This window comes from Narcine bancroftii, chromosome 6 (assembly GCF_036971445.1).
Source record: "Narcine bancroftii isolate sNarBan1 chromosome 6, sNarBan1.hap1, whole genome shotgun sequence".
Classification (NCBI taxonomy): domain Eukaryota; kingdom Metazoa; phylum Chordata; class Chondrichthyes; order Torpediniformes; family Narcinidae; genus Narcine; species Narcine bancroftii.
Genome location: NC_091474.1, coordinates 62,606,261 through 62,633,443, shown reverse-complemented (window position 1 = coordinate 62,633,443; position 27,183 = coordinate 62,606,261). Strand labels below are relative to the sequence as shown.

General features: G+C 39.6%; 1 protein-coding gene across 5 annotated transcripts in view; it reads left to right on the top strand.

The window, feature by feature from the left end:
• The window catches only part of epm2a (EPM2A glucan phosphatase, laforin), a 52,012-nt gene that overhangs the window by 12,390 nt on the left and 12,439 nt on the right, over positions 1-27,183 (top strand). For all 5 annotated transcript variants that reach the window (XM_069885074.1, XM_069885073.1, XM_069885076.1 and 2 more), the window contains exon 3: positions 22,617-22,858. In XM_069885074.1, the coding sequence (XP_069741175.1) occupies positions 22,617-22,858 (242 nt within the window). The remainder of the gene's footprint in view (positions 1-22,616; positions 22,859-27,183) is intronic.

The following is a 27,183-nucleotide window of genomic DNA, read 5'->3' as shown; positions in this document are numbered from 1 at the left end:
CTCTTGAATTTTGGTTCCAATACCTGGTTCCTATGAGCCAGCCTGCAGCCTGTGTGGGGATCCTTCATAGAAGACAACAGCACAGTACAGACCCTTCAGCCCTCAATGTTGTGCCGACTCGTATATTCCTTAAAAAAAGTACTAAACCTTCCTTACACTGTAACCCTCTATTTTTAATCCATCCATGTGCCTGTCTAAGAGTCTCTTAAATATCCCCCTGAAGTTTCCGCCTCCACTACCATTCCTGGCAAGGCATTCCAGGCACCCACAACTTTTTTTTAAAAATTTTTATTTTTCACACTATAAACCACATTGATCAAGATACATAAATTTTTCTTTTCAAATATATACAGTGTCGTTTTCTCCCCCCCTCCCTCTTCCCATCCCACCCTCCCTACCTCCCCTCCCATTCATTTAAAGTACAGAATCTAAGATACATTAAACCCGTCAAACAATGTTGTCACTCAATAAAAATAAACAAGAAATTCCACTGAGTCAATTCTTTTCATTTCCTTCTCCTTCTGTCATATTAGGTGGTAGATGTCCCCGGTAGGTTTTCTCTGTTGTGTTTCATGTATGGCTCCCATATTTGTTCAAATATTGTAATATTATTTCTTAAATTATATGTTATTTTTTCTAATGGAATACATTTATTCATTTCTATATACCATTGTTGAATTCTCAAGTTATCTTCTAATTTCCAGGCTGACATAATACATTTTTTTGCTACGGCTAGGGCTATCCTAACAAATCTTTTCTGTGCACCATCCAAATCAAGTCCAAATTCTTTGTTTTTTATGTTACTTAGGAGGAAGATCTCTGGGTTTTTTGGTATATTGCTTTCTGTGATTTTATTTAATATCTGGTTTAGATCTTCTCAAAATTTTTTCACTTTCTCACACGTCCAGATTGCATGAATTGTTGTTCCCATTTCTTTTTTACAATGAAAACATCTGTCAGATACTGTTGGGTCCCATTTATTTAACTTTTAAGGTGTAATGTATAGCCTGTGTATCCAGTTATATTGTATCATACGTATCCTTGTGTTTATTGTATTTCTCATGGTTCCGGAGCATAGTTTCTCCCATGTTTCATTCTTTATCTTTATGCTTAGATCTTGTTCCCATTTTTGTTTGGTTTTACCATTTGTTTCCTATCCTCGGTTTCCCCCCCTTTCCATAAAAATTTCCTTATTATTTTCTTTAACTCCTTGAAGAATTTCTCCGTCAAGTGTATTGGCAATGCCTGAAATAGGTATTGTATACTTGGGAAAATTTTCATTTTAATACAGTTTATCCTTCCTATTAGTGTTAGTGGTAAGTCTTTCCAATGCTCTAAGTCGTCCTGTAATTTTTTCATTAGTGGATAATAATTGAGTTTATATAGATGGCCGAGGTTTTTATTTATTTGTATACCTAGGTATCGTATTGCTTGCATTTGCCATCTGAATGGTGATTCTTTCTTAAATTTTGAGAAATCCGCATTTTTTATTGCATTGCTTCACTTTTATTTGCGTTAATCTTGTATCCCGACACTTCTCCATATTTCTTCAATTTCTTATGTAATTCTTTTATTGATATTTCTGGTTCTGTTAAGTATACTATAACATCATCTGCAAATAAACTGATTTTATATTCCTTGTCTTTTATTTTTATCCCTTTTATTTTATTTTCTGTTCTTATCAATTCTGCTAGTGGTTCTATAGCTAACGCGAACAATAAGGGTGATAGTGGGCATCCCTGCCTTGTTGACCTGCTTAAGTTAAATTGTTTTGATATATATCCATTTACTGTCACTTTCGCCAATGGCCCCTTATATAATGCTTTAATCCAATTAATATACTTCTCTGGTAAATTGAATTTTTGTAATACTTTGAATAAATAATTCCATTCTACTCTGTCAAAGGCCTTCTCTGCGTCTAAAGCAACTGCTACTGTTGGAGCTTTATTCCCTTACACTGCATGAATTAAGTTAATAAATTTACAAATATTGTCTGTTGTTCGTCTTTTTTTAATAAATCCAGTTTGGTCTAGATTTACTATTTTAGGTACATAGTCGGCTAATCTGTTTGCTAATAGTTTAGCTATTATCTTATAATCTGTGTTAAGTAAAGTTATTGGTCTATATGACGCTGGTGCGAGTGGATCTTTCCCTGTCTTCGGTATTACTGTAATTATTGCTGTTTTGCGTGAATCTGGTAAGCTTTGTGTTTTATCAATCAGGTTGATTACTTCCAGGAGGGGAGGAATTAATAAATCTTTAAATGTTTTATAGAATTCTATTGGGAATCCATCCTCTCCTGGTGTTTTATTATTCAGTAGTTTTTTTATTATCTCTTGTATTTCTACTATTTCAAATGGTTCTGTTAATTTATTTTGTTCCTCTATTTGTAATTTTGGTAGTTCAATTTTAGTTAAAAATTCATCTATTTTGTCTTCTTTCCCTTCGTTTTCAGTTTGGTATAATTGTTCGTAGAATTCTCTGAAGTTTTCATTAATCTCCGTTGGATTATTTGTGATTTGTTTGTCTTTTTTCCTTGATGCCAATACCATTCTCTTAGTTTGTTCTGTCTTAAGCTGCCATGCTAGAATTTTGTGTGTTTTTTCTCCTGGTTCATAATATTTCTGTTTTGTCTTCATTATGTTCTTCTCCACCTTATATGTTAATAGTGTTTCATATTTTATTTTTTTATCTGCCAATTCTCTTCTTTTAGTTGTGTCTTCCTTCATTGCTAATTCTTTTTCTATGTTTACTATTTCCCTTTCCAACTGCTCTGTTTCCTGATTGTAGTCCTTCTTCATCTTGGTTACATAACTTATTATTTGCTCTCTGATGAACGCTTTCATTGCATCCCATAGTATAAACTTATCTTTCACTGATTCCGTATTTATTTCAAAGTACATTTTAATTTGTCTTTCAATGAATTCTCTAAAATCCTGCCTTTTAAGTAGCATGGAATTTAATCTCCATCTATACATTCTTGGAGGGATTTCCTCTAACTCTATTGTCAATATCAGGGGTGAGTGGTCCGATAATATTCTATCTTTATATTCTGTTTTTCTTACTCTGTCTTGCATACGAGCTGATAACAGGAATAGGTCTATTCTTGAGTATGTTTTATGTCTACCCGAATAATATGAATATTCCTTTTCCTTTGGGTGTTGTTTCCTCCACATATCCAAAAGTTGCATTTCTTGCATCAATTTAATTATAAATTTGGTTACTTTGTTCTTTCTGTTAATTTTTTTTCCCAGTTTTATCCATGTTTGAATCCAAATTAAGGTTGAAATCCCCTCCTATTAGTATTTTCCCTTGCGTGTCTGCTATCTTCAAAAAAATATCTTGCATAAATTTTTGATCTTCTTCGTTAGGTGAATATACATTGAGTAGATTCCAAAACTCCGAATGTATCTGACATTTTATCATTACATATCTCCCTGATGGATCTATTATTTCCTCTTCTATTTTAATTGGTACATTTTTACTGATTAATATAGCTACTCCTCTAACTTTTGAATTATATGACGCTGCTGTTACATGTCCTATCCAATCTCTCTTTAATTTCTTGTGCTCCAATTCAGTTAAGTGTGTTTCTTGGATAAATGCTATATCAATTTTTTCCTTTTTCAGTAAATTTAGCAGTTTCTTCCTTTTGATTTGGTTATGTATTCCATTAATATTTAAAGTCATATAGTTCAACGTAGCCATTTCATACTTTGTTTATCTTTCCTTTCCGTTTCCTCATCATCACCTTTCCTTCTTATCCATTTCTGCTTTCTTGTTTTGAACACTTTATAAGACAACATTTCTAAAACATCAAACATTTTCCTTATTCTCCTATCTAAAATTTCTTTAACCCCACTATCCCCTCCCCTTCCTGAGTTGCCCTTTATCCCTTGTCGGGCAACCACATCTCCCCTCTCCATTTGGATTTGCGAATTCACTCGCAAGCGTCAACTGATTTCGCAGTGACCGTAACTCCTCCCCACCCAGCCCCCCCAGAAAAGATTTCAATTTTCATATATAACAAAGGTCACTCTCTTAATTCCCTCCTTACTTCCTCTCTTCCCTTTCATTCCCTTAATAATTCTTATCTATACTGTATATATTTTCCTTTAAATACGGATACACTCATGTACACACATATATACATACACATATATATATATATATATATATATACCCATATACACACATACATATATTTCGTGGTCATTTTTACTCTCGTTACATATCTTCATCTCTCTGTCTGTTTTGTAGTTGTTCTGCAAATTTTCGTGCTTCCTCCGGATCCGAGAATAGTCTGTTTTGCTGCCCTGGAATAACTATTTTAAGTACCGCTGGGTACTTTAGCATAAATTTATATCCTTTTTTCCATAGGATCGCTTTTGCTGTATTAAACTCCTTTCTCTTCTTCAGGAGTTCAAAGCTTATGTCTGGATAGAAAAAAATTTTTTGACCTTTGTATTCCAGTGGCTTTTTGTCTTCTCTTATTTTCTTCATTGCTTTCTCCAATATATTTTCTCTTGTTGTATATCTTAAGAATTTTACTGAAATGGATCTTGGTTTTTGTTGTGGCTGTGGTTTCGGGGCTAATGTTCTATGTACCCTTTCTATTTCCATCTCTTCCTGTAATTCTGGTCTTCCTAGGACCCTGGGGATCCAATCTTTTATAAATTCTCTCATATTCTTGCCTTCTTGATCTTCCTTAAGGCCCACTATCTTTATATTACTTCTTCTATTATAATTTTCCATTATATCTATCTTCTGAGCTAACAGCTCTTGTGTTTCTTTAACTTTTTTATTAGATTCTTCTAATTTCTTTTTTAAGTCCTCTACTTCCATTTCTACGGCTGTTTCTCGTTCTTGCACCTTGTCCACTCTTTTTCCTATATCTGACATGACCATCTCTATTCTATTCATTTTTTCTTCTGCACTTTTAATTCTTCTTTTTATTTCACTAAATTCTTGTAATTGCCATTCTTTTACTGTTTCCATATATTCTTTAAAAAAATATATCCATTGTGTTGCCTTTCCCTTCTTCTTCAATTTCTCTATGTTCTTCTTCTTCCTCTGGGTTGGTCATCTGTTATTTCCTTGTTTTCTCTTTACTCTCTTCTTTCTTGTTCTCATTGTTTTCTGTGTTCTGTTGTTGTGGTGCAGCTGTCATCCTCAGGTGTGGAGATCGACTCCTCAGCTGGTCCCCCCTCCCGTCAGTGTTTTTTTTTTCATGCACATCGTGCATGCGCGACTCCTCGCGCATGCGCGGTTGCGCACTTTTACTTGGCTTCGCGAGCCATTTTTGTAGTCCTGAGCTCGGGACTTCCACTGACCTTAGGGAACGGGCTTCTCTCTCCGGGGGGGGTGGGCCTCCTCGGATAGGTAAGGCCTTCACCTTCTTCTTCTGACGTTCTTTCTTCTTCTCTTCATCCTGTTGCTTTCGACTTTTCTTTCTTCGCTGCCATTTTCTTCCCACCTTTACTTTCACTTTGTTTTAATTTTTTTTCTTGTGCCTTTGTGTTTAGTGTATTTTTTTAAACTTTTCCGGAGAGGGCTGGAGCTCCCTGACCGGCCACTACTCCATCACGTGACCACCAACTCTCCTAAAAAAATACTTACCCCTGATATCTCCCCTAAAATTCCCTCCTTTCACTTTGTATATATGTCCAATGGTATTTGCTATTCCTGCCCTGGGAAAAAGGCACTGGCTGTCCATCCTATCTATGCCTCTCATAATCTTGTTGACCTCTATTGTCTCTTCTCATCCTTCTATGCTCCAAAGAGAAAACTCACAGCTCCACACGTTGAGAGCCTATATAGGTCCTTCAGTCGCTGAGCCCCTTGCTGGTCTGCTACCATGGACATCTTCCCTGCAGGTTGTCTCCCATGCCTCTCCTTCTCAACGGGGATGTTCTGCCCATTTCTGGTGCTTTGAGCTGGTCTGCTGCTCCCCTGGTGTTTGCAACCCCTCCATGAATGTTGCCCTGCATAGGCATTGCCATCTTTGGCACTGTCCTCCAATGTTGCAAGATTTAAAAGGAAAATTATTGACTCCTTTAACAGGCATTTTAAAGCCTGTGCGGAGCTGTCTCAGCATCATGACTGGACAGTAGGATCCTGCAAAGCAGTGCTGGCAGTGCAAGCATTTAATTTGTAATTTTATAACCAATACAATTTACTATTTTTTCCAATCAATCTTTTTTGTTATTGATGTTTATTCTCTTCATATACAACCATTGACATACACAATGCACACTTGTTAGATCAACTCCACCCTGCTGTTCATTGACAATGAACCAAGCCTACTTGTTTTTCATTGTTGATCATTACGGTATTATTTGAGATACAGAGTCCTGAACAAACAGCAAAAAATTTTGCTTTGTCAATGCAAAGATCTGTTTTTCATTTTTTAGCCTATCTTGGATAAATTGTCACCCATAGTTGTAAAATTTTAACCTGGAAATTGGTACTGCAAATAATAAGACATTTTAGTGGCAAGTAGAATTCTATCCACTTATAGGTTAACTGTACAGGATCTGGCTAACATTTTTTTCAAAAACAGACATTATTCACGATAAATTATTTACAAAAAGGAAAACCGTTCAAATTCCCTTTGCACCCTTAGTGTCACATCCATACATTCCCATCGCTGTACATTATTACATATGCTCTCTATTTACACCATTTCCATCACTTGTGGCACCTTGTTGTTACTACCCCCTCTGCTGTTGAGGGGCTGAGACTGAGGGAAAGCCCCTTAATATGTGTTAATGGAAGAACTCTGGGCTGTGGTCTTTCCCCACAGCACCCTTGCCTCAGCTGCACCAAGTCTCCTTCAGCACACACTTCTATTTAAATATTTTACCTGCTTAAATATTTGACACTATTAATCAGTGATTGTTTCTCCTCCATGAACAAGGTTCCTTTTATTGTCATATTATAATACGGTCTGGATGGAGAACCCGGCTCAGAACTGAAAACCTGTGCTGACCAACTAGCCAATATATTCACAGATATCTTAAACATCACTCCGACAGGGAGTAATACCCACCTGTTTCAAACAGGCCTTAATCGTACCAGGGCCCCAAGAAGAGTGTGGTAACCTGCTAACTGACTACCAACCAGTGGCACTCACATCCACAGCGATGAAGTGTTTTGAGAGGCTGGTGTTGAAGCATATCAGTTACTATCTGTGCAGCAGCGACATAGCTTAAAGAAGGGTTCAGGCCCAAAACATCGGTCATATATTTTTTAGCTCCTATGGATTCTCTGAGATCTGCTGAATTTCTCCAGCATTTCTTTGTTATTTCTCTGTTTCAATTTTCATAATGCAGATTACACCATAGGGTTTTGAGGCCCAGGTCTTATGGCACCTAAAGTCACCTCAAGGAAGTGAATGGTTGAGGACTACACTGCTCCTTCCTTTGATCCTATCCTGGATAATGAAGAGGGGCCTATAGAAGGGTCCAAATAAAGGAAAACTAATGGCCACTATGTAAATAGCTTCAACTACAAATTTTGGAGCAGTACGGTTAGCGTAGCAGTTAACACAACATTGTTTCAACACCAGCGATCGGGATTGGAGATCAAATCCTGGGCTGTATGTAAGGAGCTTGTATGCACTCCCTGTGTATGTGCGTTTCCTTCAGGTGCTCCTGTTTCCTCCCACCATTTGAGTTGTATGGGGGGGGGGTGGGGTTTGAAGGTTAATTGGGTGTAATTGGGCGGCACAGATTCGTGGACCGAAAGGGCTTGTTACCATGCTGTATATCTACATTCTAAAAAAAAAGACAGAAAAAGTGTGAAGCAAGTGTGATGAGAAAAACATATTTTAACTCACTTAAATAATACCTAAAACGATGAGAGACTTGTTCAGAAAGTCATGAGGCATGGGATCCATGGAACCTTGGCTGTGTAGATTAAAAAATTGGCTTGCCTGTAGAAAGCAGAGAGTAGTAGTGGAAGGAAAGTATTCTGCCTGGAGGTCAGTGACTTGTGGAGCTCCACAAGGATCTGTTCTGGGACCCCTGCTCCTTGTGATCTTTATTATGATGTATAAATTAAGAGGTTGTTAAAAAATTATAACAAACCTCATTATATCTTATTATAGAATCTAAAAACATATCATCTAGGATAATCATAATTAAACTCCATAAATCCATTTATCAAAAAGAAAAAGAAATCTAAAACTAATATTAACCGCTCCCTCTAACCAAGGTTACAAGAAAAATACAAAGATGGATCAAGTCATGACCTTCAGAAGACAGACAGATCAGACTAGAGCACCATAACACTGAAAATGGCCAATTATGGTAGTATTCTATAAATGGGCCCATATATTTTCAAACTGAAACTTTTAATCTTTAATATTATACCTAATTTTCTCTGAACTTAGTTGAGTTGGTGAGAGTTCATCTTTCCATTTCATTAAAACTGCTCGTCCAGCTATCAATGTGGACAAAGCTAAAACTTCTCTTGAGGTGCCAATAAAAGTTTATCAGGTTCACGCGAAAAACCAAACAGGGTAATTAAAGGGCGTGGATCTAATTTAATCTTGAAAATTGTTGATAAAGACTGAAAAATATTCTGCCAATATCCTCCTAATTTAGGACATTCCCAAAATGTATGAATCAATGGGGCCTCAAAAATTTTATATTTTTCACAAAATGGATCGACATCTGCATAGAAATGGGATAATTTGAGTTTAGAGATGTGTTTTCTGTGTACCACCTTAAATTGTAATATACAAAATTAAGTATCATTGATCGAACTAAGAGTGGAATACCATACCTCATCTGAAAACGTTATCATTTTTAATCAGCCATAAATCCAATCAATCAATATAAATATATGATATCAATTCACTGTGAAAAAATTGTAGATCAAAAAGTATATCAAGAATATTTCAGTCTGGAGAGGAGTCACGTGATGGAGTAGTGGCCGGACGGTGAACTCCAGCCCTCTCCAGAAAAGTCGGGAAAAACAAGAGAAAATACAAAGGCACAGAAATACAAGTTAAAGAAAAGTGAATATAAAGGTGGAAAGAAGATGGAGACAAAAGGAGAAAAATCAAAATCAACGGAAAGAAGAGAGGAAGAGAAGACAACGGAGGAAAAAGGTGAAGGCCTTACCTGTCCGAAGAGGCCCGCTGTGGAGAGAAGACCCCACTACCTCAGGTCGGTAGAAAGAGAACTACAACAATGGCTCACAGAGCCGAGTAAAAGTGCGCAACTCCTCGCGCATGCGCGATGCGCATACAAAAAAACACACCGACGGGAGGGGGGACCAGCTGGGGAGTCGATCTCCACAGCCGGCAACGACAGCTGCAGAACACCTGCAGCAAGAAGAGACCACAGAAGACAATAGAAACAAGAAAGAAGAGGAGGAAAGGGCAGCAAAGAAACAACAGATGGTCAACCTAGAGGAAGAAGAAGAGGAAGAGGAAGAGTACAGGGAAATAGAAGAAGAAAAGATAGGCAAGGTAAAGGAGGTACTTGCTCTTGTTAGAGGATACATGGAGTCATTTAAAGAATGGCAAACACAGGAATTCAATGATTTAAGAAGAAGAATAAACAACACAGAAAAGAAAATAAATAAAATGGATATGACCTTAACAGAAATGGGGAAAAAAATGGACAAGATGGAAGAACGGGCAATAGCAGCAGAAATGGAGGTAGAAGACTTAAAAAAGAAATTGGAGGAATCTAATAAAAAAACTAAAGAGACACAAGAATTACTAGCCCAAAAAATAGATATAATGGAAAATTATAACAGAAGAAATAACATAAAGATAGTGGGCCTTAAGGAAGATGTAGAAGGCAAGAATATGAGGGAGTTTATAAAAGAATGGATCCCTAAGGCCCTAGGATGTCCAGAACTACAGCAAGAAATGGAAATAGAAAGGGCACATAGAGCATTGGCCCCTAAACCACAACCACAACAAAAACCAAGATCTATTGTAGTAAAATTCCTAAGATATACTACAAGAGAAAAGGTGCTGGAGAAGACAATGGAAAAAGTAAGAGAGGGCAACAAACCACTGGAGTATAAAGGGCAAAAAATCTTCATTTATCCAGATATAAGCTTTGAACTCCTAAAGAAGAGAAAAGAGTTCAATGCAGCAAAAGCGATTTTATGGAAGAAAGGATATAAATTTACACTGAAGCATCCTGCGGTATTGAAAATATTTATTCCAGGACAACAAAACAGACTATTCTCGGATCCAGAAGAAGCACGAAAATTTGCAGAACAATTACAAAAATAGACTGAGGGATGAAGACGGGTAATGAGAGCAAAAATTATCACGATTGATATGTATGTGGGTAAAGACAAAAATAGACTGAGGGATGAAGACGGGTAAGGAGGGTAAAAATGACCACGATTGATATGTATGCGGGTAAAGAGGTATAAGAGTGAATAGAGACAACGGGCATATGTGAAAGTATCTGTAATTAGAGGAAAACATAGAAAGTATAGACAAGAATTAATAAGGGAAGGTAATGGAATAGAGAGAATAAGGAGGGAACTAAAAGAGTGACCTTTGTGACATATAAAAAACGAAATCTTTTCTGGGGGGGGCTGGGTGGGGGGAAAAGAGCGGTCACTGCAAAATCAGTTGACGCTTGCGAGTGGATTCGCAAATCCAAATGGAGAGGGGAGATGTGGTTGTCCGACAAGGGATAAAGGGCAACTCAGGAGGGGAAGGGGAGATTGGGGATAAAGAAGATAGAAATAGGAGAATAAGGAAAATGTTGGATGTTGTAGGAATGTTGTCTGGTAAAGAGTTGAAAATAAGAAAACAGAAATGGAAAAGGAGGAAAGGTAATGATGGAAAAACGGAAAGAGAAGATAAACAAAATATAAAATGGCTACGCTGAACTATATGACTCTAAATATTAATGGAATACATAACCAAATTAAAAGGAAGAAACTACTAAATTTACTGAAAAAGGAAAAAATAGATATAGCATTTGTCCAAGAAACACATTTAACTGAATTGGAGCACAAGAAATTAAAGAGAGATTGGGTAGGACATGTAACAGCAGCATCGTATAATTCAAAAGCAAGAGGAGTGGCTATATTAATTAGCAAAAATGTGCCATTTAAAATAGAAGAGGAAATAATGGATCCAGCAGGGAGATATGTTATGATAAAATGTCAGATATATTCAGAGCTTTGGAATCTACTTAATATATATTCACCTAACGAAGAAGATCAAAAGTTTATGCAAGATATCTTTTTGAAGGTAGCTAATACGCAAGGGAACATACTAATAGGAGGGGATTTCAATCTGAATTTGGATCCAAATATGGATAAAACGGGGAAAAAAATTAACAGGAAGAACAAAGTAACCAAATTTATAATTAAATCAATGCAAGAAATGAAACTTGTGGACATATGGAGGAAACAAAACCCAAAAGAAAAGGAATACTCATACTACTCGACTAGACATAAAACATACTCAAGGATAGACCTATTCCTGTTATCAGCCCACATACAAGGGAGAGTTAGGAAAACGGAATATAAAGCTAGACTATTATCGGACCACTCACCCCTGTTATTGGCAATAGAGCTAGAAGACATCCCTCCAAGAATGTATAGATGGAGATTAAACCCCATGCTACTTAAAAGACAGGATTTTAGAGAATTTATTGAAAAACAATTAAAAATGTACTTTGAAGTAAATACGGAATCAGTGGAAGATAAGTTTATACTATGGGACGCAATGAAAGCATTCATTAGAGGGCAAATAATAAGTTATGCAACCAAGATGAAGAAGGACTATAATCAGGAAACAGAGCAGTTGGAAAGGGAAATAATAAACATAGAAAAAAAATTAGCAATAAAGGAAGATACAACCAAAAGAAGAGAATTGGCGGATAAAAAAATAAAATATGAAACATTACAAACATATAAGGTGGAGAAGAATATAATGAAGACAAAACAGAAATATTATGAACTAGGGGAAAAAACACACAAAATCCTAGCATGGCAGCTTAAGACAGAGCAAACTAAGAAAATGGTATTGGCAACAAGGAAAAAAGACAAACAAATTACATATAATCCAAAAGAAATTAAGGAAAACTTCAGAGAATTCTATGAACAATTATACCGAACCGAAAACGAAGGGAAAGGGAAAATAGATGAATTTTTGACTAAAATTGAACTACCAAAACTACAAATAGAGGAACAAAATAAATTAACAGAACCATTTGGAACAGTAGAAATACAAGAGATAATAAAAAATTTACCAAATAATAAGACACCAGGAGAGGATGGACTCCCAATAGAATTCTACAAAACATTTAAAGACCTAATAATACCGCCCCTCCTGGATGTAATCAACCAGATTGATGAGACACAAAACTTACCAGATTCATGTAAAACAGCAATAATTACAGTGATACTAAAACAAGGGAAAGATCCACTCTCACCAGCGTCATATAGACCAATATCTTTGCTAAACACAGATTATAAGATAATAGCTAAACTATTAGCGAACAGATTAGCAGAACAGGTACCGAAAATGGTAAATTTAGACCAAACTGGATTTATCAAAAAAAGACGCACAACAGACAATATTTGTAAATTTATTAACTTAATTCATGCAGTAGAAGGAAATAAAGCACCGGCAGTAGCAGTTGCTTTAGATGCAGAGAAGGCCTTTGACAGAGTAGAATGGAATTACTTGTTCAAAGTATTGCAAAAATTCAGTTTACCGGAGAAGTATATTAATTGGATTAAAGCATTATATAAGGGACCGTTAGCGAAAGTGACAGTAAATGGACATGTATCAAAGCAATTTAACTTAAGCAGGTCAACGCGGCAGGGATGCCCACTATCACCATTATTGTTTGCGCTAGCTATAGAACCACTAGCAGAATCGATAAGAAGAGATAATAATATAAAAGGAATAAAAATAAAAGACAGGGAATATAAAATCAGTCTGTTTGCGGATGATGTGATAGTGTACTTAACAGAACCAGAACTATCAATAAAAGAACTATATAAGAAATTGAAGGAATATGGAGAAGTGTCGGGATACAAGATAAACGTAAATAAAAGTGAAGCAATGCCTATGAATAACGCGGATTTCTCAAAATTTAAGGAGGAATCCCCATTCAGATGGCAAACGCAGGCAATAAGATACCTAGGTGTGCAAATAAACAAAAATCTAGGCCAATTATATAAACTCAATTACAATCCACTAATGAAAAAATTACAGGACGATTTAGAGCATTGGAAAGAGCTACCACTAACACTGATAGGAAGGATAAACTGTATTAAAATGAACATTTTTCCAAGGATACTATACTTATTTCAGGCATTGCCAATACAACTGACAGAAAAATTCTTCAAAGAGTTAAAGAAAATAATAAGGAGATTTTTATGGAGAGGGGGGAAACCGAGGATAGCACTAGACAAATTAACAGAATGGTATAAACAAGGAGGCTTACAATTGCCAAACTTCAAAAATTATTATAGAGCCGCACAATTAAGGTACCTATCAGATTTTTATCAAACAAGGGAAAAACCAGACTGGACGAGACTAGAATTAGATAAAATAGGGGAAAAGATACCTGAACACATATTATATAAATGGGACGAAAAATTGGTACAACATAGAACTTCTCCAGTATTACACCATCTCCTCAATATATGGAAGAAGATACATGTAGAAAGAAATAAAATAAATTACCAAATACCAAAACTAATATTGACGCAAAATAAGCTACTCCCTTTTACAATAGACAACCTTGCCTTTAGAAAATGGGGAAAAAAAGGGATTAAAAGAATAGAAAATTGTTTTTCAGGAAGTAGATTCTTATCCTTTGAACAAATGAGAGATAAGTACAATATAACGGGAGATACAGCGCTGGCATATTACCAACTGAGATCCTACTTGAAAGATAAATTAGGAAGCAACTTGAGTTTACCAGAGGGAAGTAACCTTGAATATGTGATTACAGATACAATGTTAATCAAAAGATTTATAAAAAATATGTATATTAAACTGCAAGAAAAGGAAAATGAGGAAACAAATGGTAAAACTAAACAAAAATGGGAACAAGATTTAAATATAAAGATAAAAAAGGAAACATGGGAGAAGTTATGCTCTGGAACGATGAGAAATACAATAAATACGAGGCTGCGTATGATACAATATAATTGGTTACACAGACTATACATTACACCGCAAAAGTTAAATAAATGGGACCCAACAGTATCTGATAGATGTTTTCGATGTAAAAAAGAAAGGGGAACAACAATTCATGCAATCTGGACATGTGAGAGAGTAGAAAAATTTTGGGATGATCTCAATCAGATATTAAATAAAATAACAGAAAACAATATACCAAAGAATCCAGAGATCTTTCTCCTAAGTAACATAAAAAATAAAGAATTTGGAATTGACTTGGAGGATGCACAAAAAAGATTTGTTAAGATAGCCCTAGCTGTAGCAAAAAAATGTATTATGTCAACCTGGAAATTGGAAGATAATTTGAAAATACAACAATGGTATATAGAAATGAATAAATGTATTCCATTAGAAAAAATAACATATAGTTTAAGAAATAATATTGAAATATTCGAACAAGTATGGGAGCCTTACATTAAATACAATAGCGAAAACCTACCGGGAACAAACATTACCTAAGTTGATGGAAGGAGAAGAGAAGAAAAAAATGGACTCAGTAGAATTTCTGGTGTATTTTTGTTGAATGACAACATTGTCTAACTGAATTAATGCAACCTAGAGTGTATAACTAAAATGGATGAGAGGGGGGAGGGATGGGGGGGTGGCTTGGGAGGAGGGAGGGGGGAGGGAGAAAAAGTCACTGTAAATGTGTGGAAAAGAAAAAGTGTATATCATGGCTATTGTGATTTATGGTGTGAAAAATAAAAAATTAAAAAAAAAAAAAAAAGAATATTTCAGTCTGCAATTCTAGGAAAAGCATTCAATTTAGACTGAGCAAAATTCCTAACTTGCAAGTCTCTAAAAAAAAATGTATATTAGAGAGTTTAAATTTAGCTGACCATTGCTCAAAAGAAGAAAAGTTATTTCAAATAAATAAATCTTAAAAATTTTTAAATACCAAATCTATACCATTCCTTTAAGCTTTCACCTAATACTGAAGGTGGGAATAAATGGTTTTCTATAATAGAACTCGCCAGAGAAAAATTTCTTATAACCAAAAGATTTCCGAAATTGAGCCCATATTCTCAATCTAATTCTCATTATCGGATGAAATCAGAAAATGAAAAGAGTAAAATGGAACCTAAAATTGCCAACATAAGACGATTTCTTAGAAAAGTTCAGTTCCATTTCTGCCAAGAAGGGCGACTTTCTAATTTAGCAAATTTTAATAATAAAAGTAAATTGTGTATTTTAATCACCCAATAGTAAAATTGAAAAATTGGAAGTGACATTCCCCTATTCCTAATAGATTTCTGAAGATGGGGTTTACTTATACGTGGTTGCTTTCCTTGCCAATATATATGAGGAAATGACTGAAACTAATTAATTAAAAAGGATTTAAAAATAAAAATTGTAGAATGTTCATTTTAATCAAATTCAACTGAGCTGGGTAGGTCACGTCTCCAGAATGGAGGACCATCGCCTCCCCCAAGATCATGTTATATGGCGAGCTCTCCACTGGCCATCGTGTCAGAGGTGCACCAAAGAAGAGGTACAAGGACTGCCTAAAGAAATCTCTTGGTGCCTGCCACATTGACCACCGCCAGTGGGCTGATATCGCCTCAAACCATGCATCTTGGCGCCTCACAGTTCGGCGGGCAGCAACCTCCTTGGAAGAAGACTGCAGAGCCCACCTCACTGACAAAAGACAAAGGAGGAAAAACCCAACACCCAACCCCAACCAACCAATTTTGCCCTGCAACCGCTGCAACCGTGTCTGCCTGTCCCGCATCGGACTTGTCAGCCACAAACGAGCCTGCAGCTGACGTGGACATTTACCCCTCCATAAATCTTCGTCTGCGAAGCCAAGCCAAGAAGAATATGTCTAATCATTGTAATTGAAAGTAGCGACCATCCCGATAATAATATTTTAATCTGATTCAGTAATACTACAAAATTTTCTTTCATAAGTTTCTTATCACTTATAACAAACAATCACAATTTAACAATTAGGGATGAAATTTCAAATTTGTTGTATTGTGTATTTACTTTAGTTATATCCTATTTATATGTTTTTATATTCACCATATTAATAATTTGTATATGGATTATGTTAAACTCAATAAAAAATTTTAAAAAGAAAAGAAATGGAGAGGTGGAAGGATGGGTCAGTAAATTTGCAGATGATATGAGTGTTGGAGGAGTTGTGGATGGGGCTGAAGATTATCGTAGGTTACGAAAGGATATAAACAGGATGCAGAGTTGGACTGAAAAGTGGCAGATGGGATTCGATCCAGATAAGAGTGAGGTGATGCATTTTGGACAGACAAACCAGAAAGCTGAGTACAGGGTTACTGGTCAGTTACTTAAGAGAGTGGATGAACAGAGGGACCTTGGGGACCAAATCCATACATCCTTCAAAGTCACCATCCAGGTTGTTAAGGCCGATGGGATTTGGGCTTCATTAATATGGGGATTGAGTTCAGCAGTTGAGAGATCATCTTACAACTCTACAAATCTCTGGTGAGACCACCTTGGAGTATTGTGTTCAGCCCCGAATTGAACTGTGTACCTCTATCAGAGGGCATGAGCTCCGGGACTCCAAACCTTGATACCCAGGTGTTAATCAATGCCCTGGCGCAGGTCTCAATGGTTGTATCGGCCAGCGGGACTGGGGTCAATCATGGTGAGGAGATATCTCACTCCACAGGAGACCAACAGCGGCCCTACAATGTCAATATGGATGTGGCTGAACTGATGTCGCACTGGCTCGAAAGTATGGGGGTGGGGTACCTTGATGTGCATCTGCACTTTGGTCGTCTGGCAGAGCATGGAGGTCTTGGCTGACTGGCTGACCTGTTTCCGGAGGTCGTGCCTGACAAACCTACCAGCCACCATTTTAACAGAAGTCCTGATGGGTGTGTGTCAGGTTGTGCACCACATCAAAGACCTGCCGCCTCCATGATGGGGCGGGGTTTGCCAGTGGAGACATAATAGAAGAGAGTCTAGTTGCCGGGACCGACGGTAACATCCTCCAGCCTAAGACTGGACACTGCTGTTCTGTATGTTGGGATTTCAGGGTCCTCCTGCTGTGCCTTGGCTAGGGTGGGTCTATTCCCTGGGACACGGCCTGGACGGACTTGATCGCGGGGTGGGACGGTGCGTCGGCTACCACATTGGTCTTACCCGCGATGTGTTGAATGTCCATGTAAATTCAGACACGTATAAGAGGTGTTGCTACTACCTGGCCAACTACGGGTCAGATATTTTGTGGAAGGCAAAGGTCAACAGTTTATGATCCATGAAGACCTTAAATTGCCTGCCTTCCAGAAAATACCAGAAGTGCCTGACTGCCAGGTATATCGCCAATAGCTCCCAGTAAAAGGTGATGTATTTGAGTTTGGGTGGCTGGAGGTGCCTACTATAAAAGGCCAGGGGCTGCCATTGCCCTTCAATGAATTGTTCCAGTACGCTCCCTACCACTGTGCTGGAGGCGTTTACATTGGCACCTCTGGTCTGGGGTGTACCAGGAGAGTGGCGTTGGCAAGAGCGTCTTTGGCCTTCTGGAATGCCTCCAAGGCCTCATTGTCCCAGGTAATGCCCTTACCCTTCCCTGCCACGCGTGCGAAAAGGTGACTCATGATGCTAGTATGAATCGGTGATAAAAGTTAATAATATTGGCGAATTCTTGCAACCCCTTTACTGCACAGGGCTCGGTGAAACGCCAAATGGCCTCTACTTTTTCAGGCAGGGGTTTCACTTGGAGTTGTTGATCCAATGCCCCAGAAATTTAATAGTTTCCAACTTGAACTGTGTAAGGTAAAAACATCATGAGATGGGACCGGAGAAGGAGTCACCCAGTACTAAGGAGTAACAGAATGCAGATGTGACCTTGTACACTCAAGATAAGCTTTGCACTAACAAGAATGATGTGCAGCAGACTAACAGAGAAGGATAGCAACAGTTTATTCATTGGACAATGTCATGGTATGATAATTTACTAAGTACGTATCCTGAGGTATAAAAAAAACACCACTTGCTGATAACGGCAGAATGCGCCTTCTCCAACTAACACTGTTAGTTGCAAGTGTTACAATCTGACAATAAAGAACAAAGAACCTTGATTTCGACTCAGTCTGGTGTTTGACTCACTCATTCATGAACAAAGCAGACCTAACAACTGGCACTTAGCAGGGTTTATATTTTGCCCGAGTTCCTGCCATCGAGGACACAGTTGCCACAGGTGGGCTGCATGCTCTGTGTCATTGCCCTGGAAATGTGAATATCGTCCCAACCTACCGCATCCATCAGCCTTTGGAAGTTCTGAGTTGCGTTCTTAAGTCCAAAGGGTATTCTTGGGAATTCAGAGTCTGAAAGGGATAATGATGGCGATTTTGGGGATGTCTTCGGGATGGACTGGGATCTCATGACAGCCCCTGATGAAAACAGCCGTACCCATTGTAAGTTAGAGGTAAAGTCTTGAATGTGGGGCACAGGGTACCTGTTGGGTGTGGTAGCCTCACTGAGGTAGCGATAGTCACCACATGGCCACCCTCCAGCTGCCTTCAGACCATGTGCAGGGGGGAGGCCCAGGGGCTGTCGGAATGACGCACTATCCCTAGCTCTTCCATTTTTTAAAAACTTCCCCTTGGCGAGGGTGAGCTTCTTGGAGGGGAGGCGGGCAGAGCACCCTGGCATGGAGCAGGGGACCCTTGGTGAGGATGTGGTGCTTTAGCTCAGTGGCATAAAACTGTGGCACCACGATCAAAGTGAACTCCACTAGGATCTGCATGAATGCATTGTCAGATAGCGTAACAGAGTTGAGGTGGGGGGGCGGGGCAGGTAACTTGGCTTCCCCCAGGGGCGTGGTTTGAAAAGTCCTGGTGTGCATCAATCACCACCCTTAAGGTCCACCAGCAGGCAGTGGGCTCGCACAAAATCTGCTCCCAGGAGTGATTGCGCCACAGCTGCAATAATGCCATGAATGTCCACATGAGGCAATTGCTGCCAAAGTGGAGGGAAATGGTGCGGGTTACAAACCTCAGTGCCGGGCCCGGTGTGCTGTTCTGGGTGTCATAGGTCGAGGGGGAGGACACTTGTTTCGGCACCAGTGTAAATGAGGAAGTGCCTTCCTGTCAAAGAGTCCCAGATGTAGAGGAGGCTGTCACACTGGCCAACTGCTGCAGCCATCAACGACGGTTGGCCATGGCGTTTCCCTGAAACACGCAGGGTGGGCGGCATCAACAGGCCCCCGCATCCCATCGCTGATGATAATAGCAATACTGTTGGGTTGGCGGTGGACAGGGGGGTGTCCACTTGCCTCTGTGTTTGCTGTGGCTTTGTTGCCAGCTGTGTGCGGGGACTAGCGACCTGTTCCACCGAGGCGCCGTTTTCTTTCTTTACTCTCCAGAACATGTCCGCCTTGGCTGTGACTTTACTGGAGTTGCTGAAGTCTTTGTCAGTGAGCAAGAGTTGGATATCATTGGGCAGCTGCTCCAGGAAAATCTGATCAAAGAACAGGGAAGGCCTGTGTCCCTCAGCAAAGGCAAGCATTTCACTCATGAGGGTGGTCGGGGCCCTGTCTCCTAAACGGTCCAAATGCAGCAATCGGGCAGCACGCTCGTGCCAGAAGGTGTGAGTTAATAGCTCCTTGAGGGCATCATATTTGCCTTGCTCCGGAGACCGCCGTAGGAAATCGACAACCCTTGCTGCCGTCTCCTGGACACGCAAGTTCACCACATAGTGTTCACACGTGGAACTGGGCCTTGGCCTGTTCAAACCACAGATGTGGTTGCGACGCCCAGAAAGTTGGCAGCTTCAACAAAACTGCGTGAAGAGCTGCTTGTTCCGTCATCTTTGGGTCCAACTGCCGGGTCACCAATATTGCATATGTGCTACCACAGAGTGTGGAAAGACACATACACACACAAGAGGAGTCAAAGTCAAAGACTGGCAGCTCTCTTATATTCACTCCTCATTGCTGATGTTGGGAGTGACATCACGGCAGCACCGATCTCTGACTGGGTGGCATTCCCACTGTTGCTCGCTGTTTCCTGCCATGTGGGTGATCACCTAGGACGAAGGTCATTGACCCCGCAGAGATACTGTGTTTATTGGCCATTTTGTGTACCAGGTCATGTCCCAGTTAGTGTGCCACTAAACATAATTTTTAAAATTTATTTTGAAGATTTCAGTTTGAGGAGCTAAGAACATATGCATTAATTGTGGAGTAATGCAATATGTTATATCATATGATGGCAAATAGTGATTTTTCCTTCTTGATGATGTTCCCCTATTCTCATGTATTGTTTCCCTATAATATGATTAATAAAAAGATTGAAAAAGAGAGATAATAAATATTCACTGTTGCAGGTCATGCAAGAGAAAAGGTGATGTTCATATTGTACAGACATTTTTTAGGCAGTACAGTTGCCTCAGGACTTTCGTGATGCCACCATCATCACCCTGTACAAAAACAAAGGCGAGAAATCAGACTGCTCAAACTACAGGGGAATCACGCTGCTCTCCATTGCAGGCAAAATCTTCGCTAGGATTCTCCTAAATAGAATAATACCTAGTGTCGCCGAGAATATTCTCTCAGAATCACAGTGCGGCTTTCGCGCAAACAGAGGAACTACTGACATGGTCTTTGCCCTCAGAGAGCTCCAAGAAAAGTGCAGAGAACAAAACAAAGGACTCTACATAACCTTTGTTGACCTCACCAAAGCCTTCGACACCGTGAGCAGGAAAGGACTTTGGCAAATACTAGAGCGCATCGGATGCCCCCCAAAGTTCCTCAACATGGTTATCCAACTGCACGTAAACCAACAAGGTCGGGTCAGATACAGCAATGAGCTCTCTGAACCCTTCTCCATTAACAATGGCGTGAAGCAAGGCTGTGTTCTCGCACCAACCCTCTTTTCAATCTTCTTCAGCATGATGCTGAACCAAGCCATGAAAGACCTAAACAATGAAGACGCTGTTTACATCCGGTACCGCACAGATGGCAGTCTCTTCAATCTGAGGCGCCTGCAAGCTCACACCAAGACACAAGAGAAACTTGTCTGTGAACTACTCTTTGCAGACGATGCTGCTTTAGTTGCCCATTCAGAGCCAGCTCTTCAGCGCTTGACGTCCTGTTTTGCGGAAACTGCCAAAATGTTTGGCCTGGAAGTCTGCCTGAAGAAAACTGAGGTCCTCCATCAGCCAGCTCCCCACCATGACTACCAGCCCCCCCACATCTCCATCGGGCACACAAAACTCAAAACGATCAACCAGTTTACCTATCTCGGCTGCACCATTTCATCAGATGCAAGGATCAACAACGAGATAGACAACAGACTCGCCAAGGCAAATAGTGCCTTTGGAAGACTACACAAAAGAGTCTGGAAAAACAACCAACTGAAAAACCTCACAAAGACAAGCGTATACAGAGGCGTTGTCATACCCACACTCCTGTTCGGCTCCGAATCATGGGTCCTCTACCGGCATCACCTACGGCTCCTAGAACGCTTCCACCAGCGTTGTCTCCGCTCCATCCTCAACATTCATTGGAGCGCCTTCATCCCTAACGTCGAAGTACTCGAGATGGCAGAGGTCGACAGCATCGAGTCCACGCTGCTGAAGATCCAGCTGCGCTGGGTGGGTCACGTCTCCAGAATGGAGGACCATCGCCTTCCCAAGATCGTGTTATATGGCAAGCTCTCCACTGGCCACCGTGACAGAGGTGCACCAAAGAAGAGGTACAAGGACTGCCTAAAGAAATCTCTTGGTGCCTGCCACATTGACCACTGCCAGTGGGCTGATATCGCCTCAAACCGTGCATCTTGGCGCCTCACAGTTCGGCGGGTAGCAACTTCCTTGGAAGAAGACCGCAGATCCAACCTCACTGACAAAAGACAAAGGAGGAAAAACCCAACACCCAACCCCAACCAACCAATTTTCCCCTGCAACCGCTGCAACCGTGTCTGCCTGTCCCGCATCGGACTTGTCAGCCACAAACGAGCCTGCAGCTGACGTGGACATTTACCCCCTCCATAAATCTTCGTCCGCGAAGCCAAGCCAAAGAGAAGAGACAGTTGGCATAGCAGTTAGTGCAACGTGATTACAACACCAGCAATTGGGACTGCGGTTCAAATCCTGTGCTGTCCTTACGGAGTTTATATGTTCTCCCTGTATCTTCCTGGATTTTCTCCAGGGACTCTGGTTTCCTCCCACCATTCAAAACGTACCAAGGGTGTAAGTCAATTGGGTGTAATTTCGCGGCATGGGCTCATGGGCCGAACTGGCCTGTTACTGTGATGTACGTCTAAATTAAAACAAAAATTTGTCCTGGAATATTTTATGCTTCCATTTTATATTGTTAGACATAAAAGTAAACTTGCTTTGCTTCTTTTTTTTTTAGAGTGACTTTCTTTTTGCAACTAACTGTAACCAAAAATGTGATGTAATTATGATTTGGTGCTTAAATCTCCAGGATTCTACCCAGGATTTGGCTTGGCAGTTGTCCACGACAAAAAGAGCAAGTGACTATCACACTCAAGCAAAAGTTGGGGGTGACTGCAGTAATGAATTTTCAAACAGAATGGGATGTTGTGCAAAACTCAGCTGGATGCAACCACAAACCAGAACCAATGAAACCTGAATTCATGATGGAATTATACAAAGATGCTGACTTAGCATATGTATGGTTGCCAACTCAGGATATGAGTACAGAAGGTGAAAAATTATTGATTTTTGTTACTTTTTGCCAAAAACGTTATAGAGCCTACCATACCCTGCACAATAAAAAAGAGAAACATAAAAATAAACTCGCATGTAATCAACAACTTGTGATTGTATAGCTCCCTTTAGTATGATAAAACTGCCCAAGTAGCACTACTAAATATAATGACACTGACCAGCCAAAAAGATATCGGGAACAAAAGAAAATGGAGCAGGAATAGGCCATCTGGCCCATCGAGCCTGCTCCGCCATTCAATGAGATCATGGCTGATCTGATGATAGGCTCATCTCCACCTACCTGCCTTTCCCCATATCCCTTAATTCTCTTACTATGTAAAAATCTATTCAGTCTTGTCTTAAATATATTTACTGAGGTAGGTTCCATAGCTTCAATGGACAGCGAATTCCAGATTCACCACCCTCTGGAAAAAGCAGTTCTTCCTCATCTCTCTCCTAAATCTACTACCCTGAATCTTGAGGCGATGTCCCTTAGATCTAGTCTCCCCCACCATTGGAAACAACTTACTGACCTTTATTTTATCTATGCCTTTCATAATTTTATATATGATCCCCTCTCATTCTTCTAAATACCAGCGAGTACAGTGTCAGATTACCCAATCTTTCCTGAAAGGATAACCCCCTCATCTCTGGAATCAACCTGGTGAATCTCCTCTATACCACCTCCAAAGCCAGTACATCCTTGCTCAGTAAGGAGACCAGAACTATATGCAGTACTCCTGATGGGGTTTCATCAGTGCCTTGTACAGTTGCAACATAACCTCCTTGTTCCTAAATCCAATCCGTCCAGCAATGAAGGCCAACATTCCATTTGTCCTCTTGATAGCCTGCTGCACCTGCAAACCTACCTTTTGTGATTCATGCACAAGCATTCTGAGGCCTTCTACACGGCAGCAGGCTGCAATCACTTGCCATTTAAATAATACTCTGATCTTTCATTTTTCCTTCCAAAGTGGATAACCTCACATATACCAACATCTCCATCTGCCAGACCCATACCCATTTACTTAACCTATCTCTATTTCTCTGCAGACTTTCCGTATCCTCTGCACAATTTGCTGTTCCACTCAATTTAGTATCATCTGCAAACTTAAATATACTACACTCTGTCCCCTCTTCCAGATTGTTTATGTATATTGTGAACAGTGATGGGCCCAGCAGCAACCCCTGCAGCACACTGCTCACCACCGATTGCCAACCAGAAAATCATCCTTGTATCCCAACTCTGGTTTCTATTGGTTACGCAATCCTCTATCCATGCTAATATATCACCCCTAACTCCATGCATCCTCACCTTCTGTATGTCTTTTATGTGGCACCTTATCGAATGCCTTCTGGAAATCTAGATAAACAACATTTGCCTCACTATTTCTTCTTTAATGATGGCTTCAAGCATTTTCCCAACTAAAGATGTTAAACGAACTGGCCTATAGTTCCCTGCATTTTGCCTACATCATTTTTTGAATAGTGGCGTGACATTCGCTGTCTTCCAATCCACCAGGGCCTGTCCAGAGAATTTTAGCAAATTATCACCAAAGCCTCGACTAGCTTCTGCCATTTCTTTCAGTACTCTGGGATGCATTCCATCAGGACCAGGGGATTTGACTTCAAGTTTTCTAAGTTCAGCCTCTTTAGTGATAGCTATTGCATCCAAGTTCTCACCTCTCATCACATCCATAACATCTGTCTTTGGCACGTTCGACATGTTATGTTATCCACCATGAAGACCAACACAAAAGTCATACAAAGCGTCAGCCATTTCCTCATTTCCCAATATCATTTTCTCCTCATCTTCCAAGAGTTCAATATTCACTTTAGCCACCCTTTTGCACTTCATATAATTATAAAAACTTTTACTGCCTGTTTTTATATTTTGTGCTAACCTTTTTTCATAGACTACCTTCCTCTTCTTTATTGCTTGCTTTGCGGTTCTTTTTGCTTCTTAAAGGTTTCCCAAGGCTCTTGGTGACTTTGTATGCATGAGTTTTTAGTTTGATGCCTTTCTTGATCCCCTTAATTATCCAAGTCAGGCTGTCCCCACCCTTACTGTCCTTGCTTTTAACTGGAATATAGTTTTGTTGAGCACAGTGAAATATGTCTTTGAACGTCCTCCACTGTTTCTGAACCATCCCTCCATATAGCCTACATTCCAAGTCTACCCTGACCAACTCCTTCCTCATCCCCTTGTTTAGACAGTATACACTGGTTTTAGACCAAACTATTTTTACCCTCCCCATTTGTATGATAAACGTAATCGTACTGTGATCACTCTTTCCAAGAGGATCCCTAACTACAAGTTTGCTAATTTTACCTGTCTCATTGCACAGGATGAGATCCAAGATTGCTTTTTCCATATAGGTTCAGTAACATTCTGTTCAAAAAAGCCATTCTGTATGCATTCTGTAGCGCGATCAATGACCACTCACAGACATGAAGCAAGTAGTCAAAGGCTTTATGAATCAGAAAATCTAGACATGCTTTACATGCTGCTGGCTTATGTCCACACTACAGGTACAGGAGGGCGAGCCTGCCCAGCCCAGCCCAGTGAGGACATGCCTGCAGTACCGTGTTCTCAAGGTTGCCTCGACCAACCCGATTCACCCCGTCCACGTGCATGTTAAAGTCCCCCACGTTAACTGATATTTCACCCTTACATGCCTAATATTTCTTGATTTATTGCCTGTGCCACTGCAATGTTTTTATTGGGTGGCCTATAGACAACTCCCACCAGTGATATTTTCCCTTTACCATTCCTACATTTCACCCAAATTGTTTTAACATTTTGCTCCTTAGATCTTACAGCATCTTTCACTATTGCCCTGATCTCATCCTTAACTAAGAGCGCTACCCCACTTTACTTACCTTTCTACTTGTCCTTCCTTATTACCCGTTACATGGATATTTAATTCCCAATCCTTTCCACCCTGCAACCACATTTCTATAATGGCTATTAAAACATACCCTTTTGTACCTTGCTTTGAATATTACGGGGATTCAGATCAAGTGCCCTTCTACCCATTGTGCTTTTAAAATCTGGTCATCTTTGCCTCCTTTGCACTTGACTTTTATGTGAAATGTGAACGAGAGCAAAGAATAAAGAGGCAGATTTTAAAAGTACCTTAAGAGATTTGGGCACAGAATTTGAGAGCTTAGGGCCCAGACAGTTGAAGGCACAGCTACCATTATTGGAGAGTGCATTAGACGAATTATGAACACAGAAATCTTGCAAAGTTTTAACTCCATATAGTTTTCCTTTTAAAACTGGAAACCTTAGAAGTCTAATTGCTAGTCTTGGTATCTATTAAGACCTAAAGCATTCTAGATTAATCCAATTTCCCAGGCAGGGAAATCACAACTACCACCGCAATGTTCAGTTTGGAGATGCAGCACTGAAATAGGTTCTTCTAGCTCACAAGCCCACACAACCCAAATACACCCATGTTACCAACTAACTTACTACCCCAGAACATCTAAGGAATTGGGAGGAAACCAGACCACCTGGAGAAAGCCCACGCAGACATGGGGAAATGTTGGGTTAGGCTAGGAGAATTCTTAATGAAAGACAAGAGGAAACTAAAGACAAAGGGGTGCATGGGGAGCACTCTTGCTTTATCTACAAGAGAGTGTAGTAAAGACACTTCTCTGCAATTATTTTTACCTCCCTTCCAAGGACAGAGGCCAATCAAAATTGTAGATTAAAGGATGCCATTGTCATTAAAATATTTCAACTTGTCTTTCTCATTACTGTCAAATCCTGAGTAAGTTTAAGATCTTTAAAATTTAGTTATTCCTCTAACCCAAACCATTTCTTTTTGAAATAAAGTCATCCTCTAGTCTTCTGGCATCTCTCCTGTGCTCAAAGACGATGGAAATATCTCTACTAATTTACTCCCTATCTTCCCATAACACCCTAGGATTCATTTGATCAGGAACTGGGTATTATGTACCTTTAGCATCTCAAGACCTCTAGGACATTCTTTTCTGTAATATGGATACTCTTTTAGACCTCAGAATTTATTTCCTGTAAATACAGATAAGAAATGCTCATTAAGGTTCTCACCCATCTCCTATGGATCCATACATGGACAATCTGTTGACCTTTAAGGGGCCGTATTCTTTTCCTGATTAATTTTTTGCCTTTAATATTCTTTTAGAATCTCTTAGGATTCTCCTTAATCTTACAACATCCCAAACTCTGTCATCACCACTTCTGGTATGGATTTGGGAAAGAGTGCTCCTGGGTGCCCTCAACATTGTCTCTGGAATATGATGACTCCACTAAATGTTATAAAACATCAGGT